This window comes from Silene latifolia, chromosome 8, assembly GCF_048544455.1.
Source record: "Silene latifolia isolate original U9 population chromosome 8, ASM4854445v1, whole genome shotgun sequence".
NCBI lineage: Eukaryota > Viridiplantae > Streptophyta > Magnoliopsida > Caryophyllales > Caryophyllaceae > Silene > Silene latifolia.
Window position 1 is genome coordinate 111,579,370 of NC_133533.1, and position 17,815 is coordinate 111,597,184.

General features: G+C 37.7%; 2 protein-coding genes across 3 annotated transcripts; both read right to left on the minus strand.

The window, feature by feature from the left end:
* Window positions 1-202: 202 nt before the first annotated feature.
* On the minus strand, window positions 203-8,302 carry LOC141597355 (uncharacterized). 2 transcript variants are annotated; one of them, XM_074417781.1, is made up of 9 exons: window positions 8,006-8,302; window positions 5,548-5,646; window positions 4,707-5,398; window positions 3,648-3,708; window positions 3,495-3,545; window positions 1,353-1,421; window positions 1,187-1,252; window positions 1,022-1,090; window positions 203-548 (listed from the first exon to the last, which is right to left on the minus strand). In XM_074417781.1, exons 1-9 carry the CDS (start codon window positions 8,114-8,116, stop codon window positions 474-476), a joined length of 1,293 nt encoding a protein of 430 aa, XP_074273882.1. In that variant the 5' UTR covers window positions 8,117-8,302; the 3' UTR covers window positions 203-473. The 2 variants fall into 2 exon arrangements, with proteins under 2 accessions (XP_074273882.1, XP_074273883.1); XM_074417782.1 differs by having other exon boundaries at window positions 336-641; window positions 8,006-8,267.
* Window positions 8,303-12,385: 4,083 nt separating this feature from the next.
* On the minus strand, window positions 12,386-12,834 carry LOC141595760 (uncharacterized). The gene is made up of 2 exons (XM_074415725.1): window positions 12,624-12,834; window positions 12,386-12,513 (listed from the first exon to the last, which is right to left on the minus strand). Exons 1-2 carry the CDS (start codon window positions 12,832-12,834, stop codon window positions 12,386-12,388), a joined length of 339 nt encoding a protein of 112 aa, XP_074271826.1.
* Window positions 12,835-17,815: the final 4,981 nt, after the last annotated feature.

Below are 17,815 nucleotides of genomic sequence, written 5' to 3' on the forward strand. Positions count from 1 at the left end.
TACATTGATATAGGATATTCATGTTCAACAACCGATGCCAGATTATATAGAATATAGATGATGCATAATCATGGAACTCACCCCATTGTAGAAAAAACTTCCGGTCTCCGGGTTTATTCAGATGATGGATGCTCAGGCGGTGACGTTATAGCTTCTAAGTTCAAGCATAACAGTAAGGACACATTTTTCGACACTTTAATACAAAAGAAAAAAGAAATTAACTGTTTTTTTTTAAATTAGATAACTTAATTCTCTTTACACAAAAGACTAATCTTAAAGCACATTAATCCCCAGAAGGGAACCTCACAAACTGCAATAATGAGATCAATGACCCAGAGAAGCCAAGACTTAATAAACCTAATAGGCAAAAGGGCAGAGAGTGTAACAGGTTTTTCTTAGTTCATCAGCAAAAATAAATATTAATAAACTCGTAATAGTATTCTAGATGAAGGTGTATTTTCTGAGTACAAGAATCAAACTTCGGGATTCCTAAGGTATATCTCTCTAGAACCTGGATCAATCTCCATACTGACTGAATCGACAAGATCCTGCATTTGCATAGAAGAACATGGTAAGAGCACCCCTGCACGCTTGTTGAGCCAAAACATGCATCACCGTGTTTTTAAATACACACATTACGTCTGAGTACACAATTAGAAAGGTGTCAATTATTTTGGAATAACCCTTGCAAAATGGAACATGCGGAATAAAACAGAGGTAGTAATATTTTTGTAAAAAATCAATAAATGCAAAATACTGACCCTATTTATCGTCATTATTCCACCCCTTTAAGTAACAAGTAAGCTTATTACATTTGTCAAGGGTAAAAAGTAGAAGGTAGGAAAAAACAATACCCAATGAGAATCAGAGTAATGGATGGGAAAGCATATTTAGAAATGATTTTTATCACCGACATTATATGATTTAAGAATCACCGCCAATCAGTACACCAGTGATTTAACATGCAAAGTCTCCTAAAACGTAAATTCAGCTACATAGTACATTTATTCAATATACTGACCTGAAGTTCCTGCTCAGAACTTTTCAGTTTTTCGCCATAATCCTTCACTTGCTGGAAGCACTTGTACAGCTGCACAAAATTGCAAATAATAAAATTTGGAGCGCTTATAAGGGACACACCGACAAAGTTCATCCTTAAAGTTGAGGAATCTAACAGACTGCATACCTTAGTCAACTGCAACTGATGCATTGAAGACAGCTTCTTAGCCGACGTCAACGAATCTTCCAATTTCTGCAAACAATTAAGAGTTCCCAGGACACTAAATCAAAGAGGCGCTTGTGTGGAATAGGTGCCAGAATAGAACTAAGTGCCTCAATTAAACGATGATTACCAAGGATCTTTTCTGCAAATCAACGATTAACTGTTTCTTCTCTTGTAAGCTCTGTTCCATGTCGTATGTCTGATAACAGGAGATTAGTGTCAAGTAGTGCTAACTCTGCTAAGGATAATTTGGACCAGAAACACAAACACAAAATAGGTGACAGCAACTAGATATGCAGAGTATTAACCAGGCAAAATAGAAGACTAGATATACAAAATAGGTGAAAGAAACTAGATATTCAGTGCAACATCTCAAAGTTGGGGTATTAAATACATGCACACAAAGGAAAAAACTTTAGAACAGTTGACAAGGACGGTGAGAGTGTATTCGAAGTGCTAGAAATCAGAGGGAATCTATGGAGAAATAAACAATGTATTACCCGATTTAGTACTGATTCTACCCTTCACAAAGAAACAGTAATAACAGAGTGGTGAACAACCAATAAAAGAGGCCGCCGATAATGACATGGGCTAAGAAGTAAGAACTATGCTACTTCGACACTTAGCCACCGTGTCGCGGGTCTAACCTGACTCTGGGCCAACACAACATGACACATGCCTGACACAGCAAAATCAAACACGTCACCGACAAACTCAAATTAATTTTCAGGAGGGCCAAATAGGAGTGTGAATAGAAAAGAAAATAGACGTAAAAAGATGTAACAGGAAACACTTTGAAGAAGAATATAGGAGAGGGGCATGGAGGAGGTAACTATCCGGTTAAAATAAACAAAAGAGTTAAACTTCCTCTCCTTTTTGTGCGTGGGAGATGGCTAGCTTAAGTATTAAACAAAAAATGTTGCATCAGTGTCTTACTGTCTTATATTGGGCCAATACACGTGTTTGCCGTATCCGTGTGTCGTTCAAAATTTAAATTAAGATGGAGGGTGAGGCGTTCCAGATTGTCTGCATGTCATACAGAGGAAAGGTTGTGTCTCCCCATCACAGATAGAAGCTTAGATGAACCAACCCCCACCCCCCACCCCCACCCACCCACCCACCCACCCACACACACACACAACGGAAGTTGATCAATAATATTTCTTTACAAAATAAGCCCTGTATCAATTACCCACTTGAACATGATGTACGGGGGACTCGCCCTCATCACTCTACAGTTATACCATTTATTATTTTCCCCTCTGGATGATATTGTCCACAAGATAAATTCATCAGTTCAGTCAGAGTTCCACATTAACGTGCACTCTAAGCAACAAAATATTCCTCTTCTTAATTTCCTTCTAGAATGTGTTTGGATAGAAAAAGTGCAGGGAAAGGGAGGGGAGGGGAATGGAGGAAAGGAATATTGCTTCCAAATCTCTCTTTTGTTAGAGGCATTTGGATTAGGCGTGGAGGAGGGAAAATGGATCCTTCCAAATCCATCCCTCTCCATTTTCTTCCTACCCCATTTGTTATCCAAACAAGGGATTTGGTACCCCTCTATCCCCTCATCCAAATAAGCCCTTAAACTATGCTTCCTTACAGCTTTAACCCAGTGTATCTACAAATGGAAAGGTAAGGCAACTATCCTCGATGTTGACTACCCAAACGGCCAAAAGTGTTACCAACCTATCCAATTTACGCAACTCAGTGTTTCCGGATGACCTATAATGATAATTGGGACAAAATTGGATCGAATTACTATTACTTCACATTGAAAAAAAGTGCGGCTATTTTGGCAAGTCATTTGCTTTATTCAATAATAACCCAAAACCAAAAAAAAAAAAAATAGCAAGTCTTTAGCTTCGTTGTACACAAGTTCTCTCCTATCCCTTAACATAGATAAAAATATCTGTGAAACACAAAGTGAAGAGATACAGAGGGGGAGAGGACCTAGTAAAGTCCAGAAATTGAGGCCATATAGATTATAGAACCTAAATTGTGAAGTACCACTTTGCTTTTAAATTCTGAAATATAGCAACCAGGAAAAGATACATATAAAGCTTTTCTTCTTTCTTTTTTAAGGTAAGAAAACACATAAAACTTGTTAATTGTATAAATATCCTCGACACTTTCACTGGACCAGTTACTGCAGAAGTAATATTTGTGTAAGACTGGGATTAAGAATCCACATGCCAGCAACAAAAATAACAATTAAACTCCAGATAATTGGAGATTTTAACAGTCAAGAATGAGCAAGTAGAACACTAACCTCCTTATGAAGTTCATCCCGTCTTTTAAGTAATGAATCCAATTGCTCCTCCTAATAGTAGAACAGAAAAATACGGTAGAAAAGTGCTGAAAATTACTAGATTAACAAATTAGCCATACACATGACCACCACGAAGGTTGTAAGTAAGCTTACTTGATGGTAATAATCACTTGATTCCGATGAATGCTCTCTACTCGGTCGATCATAGCTAGAACTGTAAATCACAACAGAAAACAGCAACAGAACAAAAACAAAAATGTCACCTTTGCTTGCAGAAATTTGTAAACTTTCTATTCACAAAGACTTTTCCATTTTACAACAATGACACAATATTCAAGAAAAATAGTACAAATGGGTCTATAAGTCTAAGTTGGCCAAATGATCAGATTAAATAGAAAAATTCTAAAGAACGTTATCGAACACAAACCGTTAACTAAAAAATGGCGTGCCGAAGAGCAACTGGCCTATTGACACAATAAAATAGAGCAAAAAGGGCATTTTTTTTCAACTAAAGGGTGGGCCCATAAGGAAAATGTACGGTATTTATAAACTAACCAATAAGGAAAATAGAAGGTATTTGTGAATCAGAAGGATAATATACTATCAAAAACATATCGCAAGTCTCGGTCCTTCAAAACGCCATGAATGGTCATTAATGGCTGATCAGAACATGTATACAAACATGTTCTGATCATAGCAAAATTATTAAAGATTACAGAAGGGTTAAAACAAGCATGGAGCCACCATAGCACAAGGATTAAAGATTACAGAAGCTGCCAAGGGCAAACAAAACAGCAGTCATAAAGTTTCCAATGTATCCCAAAACCCAAGCTCAAGACACTTTTACGAAAAAAGAAATGCCTTGCAAAATACAGAGAGATCATAAAAATCAACCAAGAATGTGAAATGCTTAAACTGAATATAAAGAGCGGAAATATGGGATAAGCGGAAAAGACATGAAGGAAAACAATTTGTCAGCCAGACTGCCAACAGTATATTAATACCACTTGCAAAGACATACTCCGTAATTAATACCAACGCCAATCTTAATTTTCACCTAAAAAGATTGTCATTCAAATTACTGTTGCGTGACAAGTTCGGCCTAGTAAGAAAATAAAAGTACGCATATTTCATTCTTACAGTATATTATTCCAAAAGGGACAAATAAGAACCTGACAAAGAGGAAGCACGTTATTTTACAAGACCTTTTACCTATGTTTTCTCTTTGCCTGGTGATCTTTGTTATTCTGACCCCATCTATCATGTTCAACAACTCTATCTAGCTGTCTATCTTTAGTAGCATCTAAATCATACTCTCTATCTGATTCTCGGTCATGTTTCCTGCTACTCTGATTTTCCCGATTCTGCATGTCCCTGTGTTGATCTCGATCTCTTTCTTGAAAGTTGTCTCTAGAGTGATCGTTATTAGCATCTAAACCATAATCTCTATCTGATTCTTGGTCATGTTTCCCGCTACTCTGATTTTCCCAATTCCGCGTGTCCTTGTGTTGATCTCGATCTCTTCCTTGAAAGCTGTTTCTAGAGTGATCATTACTAGCATCTAAATCATATTCTCTATCTGATTCTCGGTCATGTTTCCTGCAACTCGGATGTTCCCAATTCTGCATGTCCCTGCTTTGATCTCGATCTCTTCCTTGAATGTTGTCTCTAGAGTGATGACGATCAAGAGAACGATCTCTCCATCTTTCCCTCTCTCCATCAATCTCCCGAGAATTATCACGTTGCCTATCCCTGCTATATGTCTTCTCCCTTCCTCTACTTCTGCCCCCATCACTATCATGGTCCCGCCAATTGTTTCGAAAACTTTCACGGCCTTGCATAGGTCTCCCGCCTGCAGCTCTTGACTTCACTTCATTTACTCGCACAACTCGACCACCAATTGTCTGAAAGGAGACACACATAACAACAAATGAGGCAAGAAAAGCATAGCAGAAAAAAAAAAAAAAAAAAAAAAAAAAGAAAGATGCGATAATGGAAACATGTTAACTTCACTTATATAGAATATGCAACCCATAATTTGGGTGAATAGTACCTTGCCATTCATTTCATTGATGGCCTCCACTGAGGATCGAGGGTTTGTGAAAGTAACAAATCCATAGCATTTTCCTCCTATGTCACGAGCATTTATTATCTACTCAACAAACATGATAGTGTTTGCAATCATTAGAATCATCATATCAATACTGAAAACTATCAAGGTATATAGCATCGGAAGCCTCCAAAATTGCAGCATACGATAAAAGTAACACCCACATCTACAGAATTAATTAATTCATCAGAACTAGTACGTCTAGGGCAAAACAGCGCCACAATAAGACCGTGCAAATTTTAAGACTGAAATATCGTCTCTTAACCTAACATTTTGATGGAATATCATAAATGCTCAAGTGGCCTGACAATGAACCTCTCCCATACAAGTGCGCTATTTTGCTGCAAACCACTAAGCCCTTTTAAACTTCCCAATCCCCTCCAATTCAAAGACTTAGCATTTTTCTTAAGTCCAATAGCACATTGGCATCACACTAAACATTAACAAAAGCACCAAACATTGCCCTAGTGCCTCTAATCAACCCTCTAGCACATACATCTAGCACATACAATGAGCTAACTGGCTTGTTTCTCTACAAAACAGTGTTTTTCAAATATTAAGCTCCAAAGTAGCAAATTTTACATCAAAAACCTCAATTAAACAATACCGCCAAACCTAAATCATTTCATCATTTCACATGGAACATGCGTTAAAAATATAAAATTAACATAAATGGGAGCTTTAAGCCCTCAGAAATCCTACAAAAACCTAAATCATCAACGAATTACTTCCCATAACCGTTTAAACTAGTGAATCCTCGCACTGCACATTCCTTACTAACTACTGCTATAACTTCTCATTGTAAGTATACTATGAAAACCTAAACCATCAACGAATTACTTCCCATAACCGTTTAAACTAGTGAATCCTCGCAGTGCACTAACTACTCCTATAACTTCTCATTGTAAGTATACTACTAGCCTATAACCTTCATGAGCTAACTGGCTTGTTTCTCTACAAAACAGTGTTTTTCAAATATTAAGCTCCAAAGTAGCAAATTTTACATCAAAAACCTCAATTAAACAATACCGCCAAACCTAAATCATTTCATCATTTCACATGGAACATGCGTTAAAAATATAAAATTAACATAAATGGGAGCTTTAAGCCCTCAGAAATCCTACAAAAACCTAAATCATCAACGAATTACTTCCCATAACCGTTTAAACTAGTGAATCCTCGCACTGCACATTCCTTACTAACTACTGCTATAACTTCTCCTCATTGTAAGTATACTACGAAAACCTAAACCATCAACGAATTACTTCCCATAACCGTTTAAACTAGTGAATCCTCGCAGTGCACTAACTACTCCTATAACTTCTCATTGTAAGTATACTACTACCCTATAACCTTCATGAATCACATACCTATGACTCAAAATCAGTATTACTCTTCAGAATGAGCTCCAAAGCAGCAAATTAAATAATCACGATACATGCACAAACTAGCAATACATTAAACACAGAATTAACATACAGTCGAACATTCAACCACATAAGAAATCAAACAAGACCCTAAAACACTACCAAAGTACTTCGCAATCAACATTACTCTTCAGAAATGAACTCCAAAACAGCAAATTAGACAATCATGATATACATGAACAAATTAGCAATACATTAAACACAAAATTAACATAAAATCAAGCTTTCACATCATAAGAAATCAAACAAAACTGTAAATCATCACCAAATTACTTCACAATCAACATTATTCTCCAGAAATGAGCTCCGGCGCCGGAAGTCAAACAATCATGATATACATGAACAAATTACCAATGCACTAACACAAAATTAACATAAAATCGAGCATTCAACCATAAGAAATCAAACAAAACCCTAAATCATCACCAAATTACTTCACAATCAACATTATTCTCCAGAAATGAGCTCCAAAGCAGAAAATCAAACAATCGTGATATATATATGAACAAATTAACAATGCATTAAACACAAAACTAACATAAAATTGAGCATTCAACCATAAGAAATCAAACAAAACCCTAAATCATCGCCAAATTACTTCACAATCAACATTATTCTCCAGAAATGAGCTCCAAAGCAGAAAATCAAACAATCGTGATAAATATGAACAAATTAACAATGCATTAAACACAAAACTAACATAAAATTGAGCATTCAACCACAGAAATCAAACAAAACCCTAAATCATCACCAGATTACTTCGCATTCAACAGAATTCTTCAGAAATGCGCTCCAAAGCATCCAATTAAACAATTATAATATACATGAACAAGTTAGCATACATTAACCACAAAATTAACATAAAATCGAGCATTCAACCATAAGAAATCAGACAAAACCCTAAATCATCATCAAATTACTTCGCATTGACGTTGAAACTAGAAATAATCGGAAAAAAAGAGGTGAGAGAAAACCTTGACAGCGAGAACGGAGCCGTATAATTCGAAAACGTGACGAAGTTGAGATTCCGTGCAATCGTAAGGAAGTCCACCTACGTATATCGAATTCTCATCGTCTACAGTCATTTTGAAGAAGAGCTTCAATTGCGTCGTCGCCGAAGGACCTTCGCGTACGCCGCCGTGATAGCACGGTGGAGAGAGAGTGTGTGTGAGAGTTCGTGAGGGAGCGACAGGTGTAATACGGAGTACAAGTGTAAAATTGGTTGTTGAGTGGGAGATATACGGAGTATATTTTATGAACTAAAATAAATTAGTGAATTTTTTTCATTTGTACTCTTTATCATTTTTTTTTTCATTTTCCCATTTTTTTTTTTTTTTTTTTTTTTTTTGATGAGAGGAGGTTCGATCCTCCCTGATCTGAAGAGACTTTTCCCTCTGCGCGCCAGATTACGTGTGAGTTAACTTTTCCCATGGGGATTATTCCCTCTCCGGCGTCAGTGCAGGAAAGTGTTCATCTAGGGAATCGAACCCAGGACCTCGCAATTCCTCCTTAGGAGGCTTTGAGGTTACCCTGGAATTCCACTAGACTCACACATCTTGGGTTCATTTTCTCATTTGTATCTCTCTTTTTTTTGAAAAAATGTGACTATCAATAACTCTAAACTAGTACTCCCTCCATTCAAACTAGAGGTCACACTTATTTTGTTGCATTATAGTCGTTCTTAAACTCTGTTTGGCAAAATTATCTGAAGATGTAGCTTAAAACTGAAAAACTAACTGAAATCTGAAAAGATAACCGATAAGGTAGCTGAAAATTAGGAGTTGATAAGGTAACTGATTATATAAAAATGTGTTTCGAAAACTAGCTGAAAAGGTAGCTGATTTTGGTAAAATGACGTAAAAGAATATTAAAATTATTTAATATTATAGAATAAAGGGGTAAAAAATGAAAAAAAAAAAAAAAAAAAATCATTTCAGATACCTGATTTCTCAAATGCTACCTGAGGTAGCATTTCATTTCAGGTACCTTGTTTGATCAAATAAGCTACTTGCCAAACACTTGCAAAAAAATCAGGTAGCTGAAATTTTGGTCAAATAAGCTACCTGATATGTCGTGTCAAACTGAGCCTTAATCTTTAAGATAAAATATAGTCATGTGAGATCTTGTTTGATTTATCGTTATAAATGGTATAAAAATATCAAATTTTTATAATTTTTAATAATATGTAACTAAAGATATTCACGTTACAAAACGTGCATCGGCAAGTTTGACAAAGCAACTGTTACCTTTGGTTTAGATGAAAGGGAAACTTCAGAAAAAGGTAATATATTTTCTCAAATTTTACGTCTTTAGAAGATCTTCGGTTGAAAAAATAATGTTTTTGGATATTATAGTCGAAATTATGATTAGTGAAAATCTTCCCACGAAATAAATTTTAATTGGTTAGAACTCTCGCTTACAAATTTTTCAAATTCACAAACATTACGAGATCTTCGATCAGGAAAACAATTACTGTTTTATGAGATCATAACCAAGAGTTAATGATAGGAAAAAGTCTTTGTTAATAAAAAAGGAAACAAGTGAGAAAATGAAAAAATTGAGGAATATAAGTGATAAAATCCCAATAAACTCTTGTTTATGATTATTTATGAATGAAATGTATTGTAATAAGAAGTGTTTTTTATCAAACACAACCTTTAAAAAAACTTTTTTTTTCAAACACCACCTTTAAAAAAAAGTTTGTCAAACACAACCTTTAATAATTTTTTTTTGTCAAACACGACATTTTGGCCAAAGTTGAGCAATTTAATGGGGTGACTTTCAGTCGATGTTTGAGATAGCAAACGAGGTCGGTTTGAGGTGTTCTTGAACTTGTCGGAAAGGTGGGAGTACAGGATTTCAAGCGGTTGTCAATACGGTGATCAAAGATGGCTTTATGTAGGATAAATTGGTGTGTTGTAAAGTACGGTTGTTCACATGGGATTTATGTAAGTGAAAGTAGGATTTTTCCGTGGGTCGATTCACTCCCCTTGAACCACCACTTGCAACCAACGACTACCACAAACAACACAACTACGACATACCTTGCACTCCCCTCAACCTGCATACCAAATTTCAAACCAAACAAAATATCATAACCCCATTAAAAGACCCTCGAAAACCCCTCTAACAACCCGCTGTACACCCAAACTTCTAACCCTTTCTCTGATCAGCCTTACTTTACGCACCAATCGACCCCACATAAGGCCACCTTTGGCCACCGTGTTGACAATTCTTGGAACAATAAGTCTTGCTTGCGACGGGTCGGATCTTGCGACGGGTATTATGTGAGTGGAAATGGGTAGAGGGGACAAGGTGGGCACCCACCCCATGTGCTTTGTCTCTCACCCTTATGGGTTGTGTGTGAGACAATATGGTACCCGTCTCTTGTTTGTGACGGATACCTCCGTCGCAAATAAGAATTTGTGTTCTTGGAAAGCCTGTACTCCCACCTTTCCAACGAGTCCAAGAACACCTCAGACGAACCTCGTTTGCTATCTCAAATATATACTGAAAATCCTCCCATTGCGCTGCAAGCGGCCAGGAACTTGTCAAAATCCGGCCAAAAAGTCGTGTTTGACAAAAAAAAATTATTAAAGGTTGTGTTTGACAAACTTTTTTTTTAAGGTGGCGTTTGGAAAGAAAAAAAAATTTTAAAGGTTGTGTTTGACCAAAAACTCTAATAAGAAATCATGGTAGTATTAGGTTTCAAAACACCTTTTAAATGTCATTTGGTTTATTTCACTTTTTGCTTTTCATTTCAATTTTTTTTTTTTTTTTTTTTTTTTTTTTTTTGAAATCCCTCATAGTGTATATTATAGATTAACCAAATCTGATTCCGCAAGTGCCGTTATAGAAGGAGGAAAAACATTCTCCCATCTATGACGACCCACTGCCCACAACGAAGCATGAGCAAATTCATGTGCTACTTTATTCAAATTTCTACGGACAAACGAAAAATCAACACAATCAAATCTATTACAAAGCTCTAAAATATCATTGTAAAGGAGAATATATCACTACGACCGGTCCTTTTCTTCTTCAAAACTTCCATTACCACTTCACAATCACCATCCACCACCCAACTTCGAACTCTGCTTACCTCTGCTTCTTGGAGGTCGTGCAACACCGTCATCGCCTCCGCCATAGTAGAATGTAGCAACTCTCTATGTAGCAACTCTCTATATTGGATTTAAGTGCCCCCATATCACATGACTATCGACGCCTCTACACACTACACCCCAATACGTCTCCCTTCTTAGGTCTTGCATCCACGTTAGTCTTCACCATACCCCGCTTCCGTCTTTCCAACCTCGCCTCCATCCTCACACCCATCTCACCCACAGTCCCTTCAATGTCCTACATTTCCAACAGCAACTCCCTTGTACGTCGAACAACCATATCAACCTGTTATTCTTCATCTTCAAATAATGCTTTGTTACGCCTTTTCTACAAAGCCCATCATCCAGTCATAAACCTCAGCCAATCCATCGCACCCATCTAACTCCCAACCTCATCCACCCACTCCCTCACCGTACCCTCTCATGCCCTCCGCTTCTTGAGCATCCACACCTAACCCCTCCTAAACCTCATCCACTCACCCTCACCCACGCCCACGAATAACATGGAGACACTTCTCCATTCCCGAGTCGCACAATGGACAAGCCTCGTCGATCAAACAAACTCGCCTCGAAAGGTTCTTCTTAGCTGATAGAGCGTCATTGCAGTGTTGCCAAAAGAACACTTTTATCCTCGGCAAGACAGGAGCATTCCAGATACGATTCCACGATAACATATCACGAGCAATATCCGATTGTCCAGCAATGTTGATCCCATATGTGGTCAATAACTTATAAGCAAACCGAACTGAGCATACTTTATCTCTCTCAGCATCCCGACACCACTCATTCGGTGGGCTGTGTCTCACTCAGCCTAATATTCAAAATACAATCACGTTCAAACGGAAGAAAACAAGCTCTTACCTTATCCGTATCCCAACCCTCTCCCTCGCCGTCCATGAGCTCCACCCCCACACCCAAGTTCCATAGTTTTAGCTCCGCTATCCCAATCATGATTTTCCTACTCCCAAAAGGGAAAGGCCCTTCCCCTCGGGGTCGGTTTTGGGCGAGGAGGGATTCGAACCCCCGACACCGTGGTTCGTAGCCACATGCTCTAATCCTTTGAGCTACAGGCCCCACCCCACACGCATCTCCTCCGTCCCCGTACCTCTAGGCGAAAAAATCCGCCTCGTCTGGGTCCTCGGCAGCCAAGGGTCATTCCGCACCCGCGTCGAAACTTCATCACCAATCCTCCTCCGGATTCCAAGCTGCAACACCGACCGAGCCTCCCAAATACTACGCCAGGTATAACTTGGATTCCCCTAGCTCAGCCTCCATAAAAGACCCATTGGGGAAGTATTTCCCTTTAAGAATATGCACCATAAGACTCTCTGTATCTGTCATAAGCCGCCATACTTGCTTCCCTAACAAAGCCATGTTAAAATGCTCAAAATCTCTAAAGCCCAATCCAGGCCACCTCTACAATTCGGCCGGCACATTTTAGACCACGCAACCCACGAAATCTTTCGTTTACCATTTTTAGAACCCCACCAATACTTAGAGACAAGAGAACGCAAATCGTCACGGAAATTATCTGGTAGCTTAAAAACGCTCATTGCATAGTTAGAAATCGATTGGGCAATAACCTTTATTAATACTTCCTTTCCCGCCTTACTGAGCAACATTCCACGCCAACACTGTAATTTTTTGCTAATTTTGTCTCTAATGATTGACCTGAGCCCCATCACCGTAGGTAAGCCCAAGTATCTCTCCTGACCATCCACCTGCCTAACCCCCCAAATAGCTGAAACTACGCCTCGCCGTAGTTTGATGACTAAATGATACGGTCATTTTTATTAAGGTTAACCATCTGTCTCGAAATTGACTCATACTTTCTCAACACATCCCTCACCACCCTAACTTCCTTAACGTTGGCTTTCACAAAAATATACTATCATCCGCAAATAAGAGATGTGAAACACTGAGAGCATACGGAGCCACCCTAATTTTATGAATGGATCCATTCTCTACAACACGCCTCATAAGACTTGAAATAACCTCCGCACAAAGAATAAACAAATAGGGGGAAAGTGGATCACCTTGTCTAATCCCGCGCTGAGATACAAAAATTTCCGAGCACTTCCCATTTACCAGCACCGAATAATAAACTGATCAAACGTACCTCGTAACACAACTGAACCGTGAGTGGAAGGTGGGTATGGGATTTCGTTGAGTGGAATTCCAGAGGTAAAAATGGAGTTAGAATTCATTGGATATTTAACTCCATTTCAAAACTCTATGACCAAACATTGAAATGAATTAAATTCTTTTTAATCGTGTCAACCAAACACACCCAAAACTCTACCCATAAAGTCGTACTAGCTCACTCGGAACGTACGGCTAAAATGTGTTACTCATTTGTATCCCTCACATTGAAATACATATAGTTATGTTTTTTTTTAACCTAAAAAACGATGTGTAGTTCAAAATGACGAAGTTGGTAGCTACTTCAATTAGAGATTTTGATTTTACCAACTTTATAAATAACTCATATTAGGAGATTGGGCCTATACTAGGCCCGGCTACCATTAGGGTTTGCCATTAGGGTTAGGGTTTGCCATTAAGTTGGGAGGTATTATAAATACCTCACCATATCGATGTAAAATAACAACAATTCAATAATACATTTCCCTTCATATGCAATTCCCTTCAAATGTATTAGGAGTATTGAATTGTTGTTGTTTTACATCGATATGATGAGCTATTTATAATACCTCCCAACTTAATGGCAAATCCTAACTCTAATGGTAGCCGGGCCTAGTATAGGCCAAATCTCCTAATAACTCATAAAAAAAAAAAATAATCGACTTACTTGTGATTTGGTGTAGGGGGTATAGTCGCTCTATAGGAGCAATGACTTTACGTTTATTCACAATAGCCGAGGTGAGTGTTTAATTATAGTGTCAATGGGTAAAGTCGTGTGAGGGAGCGAATTCATTCTAACTGAAAGAAAAAAAAAGGATCTTACACGTGTTGTAGTCACTCTTAATGTAAACAATCTGTCTTACGTGTGACGATCACAAACTTGTGACCTCTCACAACCTTCTCCCACTTACCCTTTACTATGTCTGAATCAAACATCTACCTCAAAACAAATTATTAATCAATTTCAAACTCTAGCAAAACAAATGTTTAGTAATTTCAAAGAAATTGTCTTAATTGTTCATAATAGATATTTGTTCGGCACTAAAACGAATCTTCAAGCATGATGTGTTATGACCTTTAAATTTGACAATGCTAATTCAATCTGAATATGCACAAATATTTATGGGCTTCAAATATAAATAGACCAAGAAGAATAAGGACTTCAAATATATTCATCCAGCTCTGGCCCAACAGAAATAGACCCGTAAATAAAATGGGCTTCGTATGAATTAACGATTGTAACTTTGGCTCTTTTGACATTGTAACTTGTAAGAAAGCACTAGGCTACTAACCAGGGATGGAAGTGGGCTTTGAGCCTGTGATGGGTTGTGTCTCGTGCTAGCCCATCATGCTAGGAGATGAAAATGATATGGCCATGGCACGAAAATGTGGGCTTCATGTCGTGCCAGTGAAATGAAAATGACGATGCAGACATAGCTCAAGGCCTATAGTGTGCTGAGTAAGTGTCGTGTCGTAAGGTGTTTGGGGCGTGTTTAAACAATTCCCCCGCTTTATATTCTTTAGTGTGTCGTGTCGTGATGGGCACTATTAATCCCGCGTCGTGCTAAAATGGGTCATGGGTCGTGTTAGGACGAGTAAACCCAACAACCAACATGCTCACTTCCATCTCTAGCCACCACGTGATGATTAGACCGGGCAAAATTGACTCAACCTATAAAACCCGACCTGAATAACCCTACTCAGCTCATACCCGACCCAATGCCGAAACTCAAGACTCAAGCATGATATGAAACCGAATTGACCCGACTTAGTATAACCCAACCCGAATATTTATCGTTGAACAATGATTATTATCCATAAATAATTTGATAATAGTTTACTAGAAAATAACCAAATCAAAAATGGCCAATCATGACCAAACCTGACTCGAACTCTTGCAAAATAACTTGACATGAACTCGATACTGGTTGACCTATTTACTAACTCAACTACTAATACCAAGTTAGTTACATTAAATTATTTATTATTATGTACTCAAAACTATTGTTAAAATAGTTCATGTGATTGTAAATATTCTAAAATTGAGTACCTACAACGATATTGTATCATTTTCCTTTTCCGTAACTTTCTTAGGACGACGCTAGTATTCACCTTAATTAATATGAAAACGAGTTAAATATATTCCACTTGTACACATACGACAAATTTTTGTTAGACCAAATATACTCTCTTTTATATCATCATCTAACCATACTTGATCAATTTTAAGTTTAAAATGAATTTACCGTTGTAAATAAAAGAAATTCGTTTTTGACATTATGAAATAGCGCCACCCTATATACATGCATCATAATTTTCATCCACCTAAAACGACAACCGAGCATGCAGAAAAGGTATGTACGTGTTCATGCATTGATCGTACATACATGGGCATGAACGCACATTTGACGACTTATGTACAAACCCTTAAGCCAATGAGGTGGAATTTTGATATGATGAGGAATGAGGATCTGCTCTTTGTGTTGACTCTTAATGAACGATATTATGAAATAATATCGTGATCATTCGGATATTATCCTATATCAAATGTATTATACGTATCCAAAGAGTTTTGGTTAGTTTATATTTAGTTCCTCTTTTATAGGCTAGCATTAGGGAAGTAAATAATATGTTTTGTGTATATAAGCTAGGCTTTTGTATACGTATGTTTTCATCAATAACACATACAATTCAATCTCTCCTTCCTCTGTTATTCGTTCTTCATGGCATCAGAGCCTATTTGATCCTGGTTCATTTTTTTTTTTTTCTTTCATCACGAAGATAATTAAGATGACAAAGGGAGACGGAGGAATTCCTCTTAAATCTGATAAACAATACGAGTCTATACCCCCTTCTTCACCATTATACCTCCATCCAAGTGAAAGCCCCAACCTTTCCTTATCCCAAATTATTTTCGATGGGAATAATTATTCTTTGTGGGCGGATGCTGTTAGAAACGGCCTCGATGCTAAAAACAAATTGAGTTTCATCGAGGGTACCGTCAAGAAACCGGTGATTTTAGAAGGCGAGGAAGAGACCCTGATAATTGTAGCCAATGTGACTGAAGGTGACTCGCAGAAACAGAGTTTCACTCCTCATGAGATGATACAGTTGCGTAATCTTTTGAGTAATAAGGGTGAAAGCAGCCACCAGAATTCAGGTATGAAAAATAATCAATACGGTCGTTGGCTACTCGATAGCGGATGTTCACATCACATGACAGGTAGACGAGAATTGCTAGACAATATTTGGCAAGGCAAGGTGTCTACAGTCAGTTTACCCGATGGTTCACAGATTGTGACACAGGAACATGGACGAGTAACGTTAAATGACAATTTTACGCTTAAAGATGTGCTCTATGTCCCGTCCTTAACCTGTGATTTAATTTCTATACAACAACTAATTACCGAAAATAATTGTGTTGTGACGTTTTATAATGATCATTGTATAATACAGGACCAATCTACGAGGATGAAGATTGGGAGGGGTGAGCACAGTGACGGGGTCTATTATTTCAAGGGTGAACAACGGCATATGGTGGCCAAGGCAAGTACAAGCATTGATTCACGCTTATGGCACGCAAGGCTCGGACACCCGTCTAGCAGTATTTTACCTCTATTTTCTGATTTAGTTGGTTTTACTTTATCTTGGGATCCTAATAATATTTGTGACCCGTGTTGTCGGGCCAAACAAACTCGTTCGGCTTTTAAGCTCAATCATAAGAGAAGTAAGGATCTTTTTGCTTTAATTCATTGCGATATTTGGGGTCCATATCACATTAAAAGTTTGTCGGGTGCACATTATTTCCTTACTATTGTTGATGACCGAAGTAGACATGTTTGGGTTCGATTAATGCGGGATAGGGGAGAAGTGAGCCAACTCATGATTAATTTTTGTAAAATGGCTAAAACACAATTTGGAAAAGAGGTGAAAGTAGTACAAAGTGATAATGGGACAGAATTTCTGTCTAATGTTATGAAAGATTTTTACAATGAACATGGTATGATTTTTCAAACTAGCCAAGTTGACACACCACAACAAAATGGACGGGTGGAGCGAAGGCATAGATATATTCTGGAACGAGCAAGAGCCCTTCGTTTCCAAGGTAACTTACCCATTGATTTTTGGGGGGAGTGTGTTCTAACTGCTGCGTATTTAATAAATAGGACACCAACTCGGTTACTTAACGGGCAGACTCCTTATGAGCTTTTACACGGAACTCGACCTATTTTGGAGAATGTTTGGGTATTCGGGTGTGTTTGTTATGCGCATAATAAGGACAAACCCAAAGATAAATTTAGTGAAAGAGGAAAAAGGTGTATTTTTGTTGGCTATCCTAGTAACAAAAAAGGGTGGAAGGTTTACGACTTGAAAAAGAAACATATTTTTGAGTCAAGAGACGTAATTTTCTATGAGAATGTTTTTCATTATGAAAATATCAAATCCACCAATCAGAATGTTGTTAGTCAAATCAACTCACCTGAGATACATTCACCCGAAACAAAATACTATGTGGATGAA

Coding starts and splice junctions, on each gene's coding strand:
- LOC141597355 (XM_074417781.1), bottom strand. CDS start 8,116: ATGACTGTAGACGATGAGAATTCGATATACGTAGGTGGACTTCCTTAC. Junction 5,399..5,547: donor TCAATGAAATGAATGGCAAG/GTACTATTCACC, acceptor GTCTCCTTTCAG/ACAATTGGTGGTCGAGTTGT. Junction 1,091..1,186: donor ATCAGTTGCAGTTGACTAAG/GTATGCAGTCTG, acceptor AATTTTGTGCAG/CTGTACAAGTGCTTCCAGCA.
- LOC141595760 (XM_074415725.1), bottom strand. CDS start 12,834: ATGGGGCTCAGGTCAATCATTAGAGACAAAATTAGCAAAAAATTACAG. Junction 12,514..12,623: donor TTGGTGGGGTTCTAAAAATG/GTAAACGAAAGA, acceptor TGGCTTTGTTAG/GGAAGCAAGTATGGCGGCTT.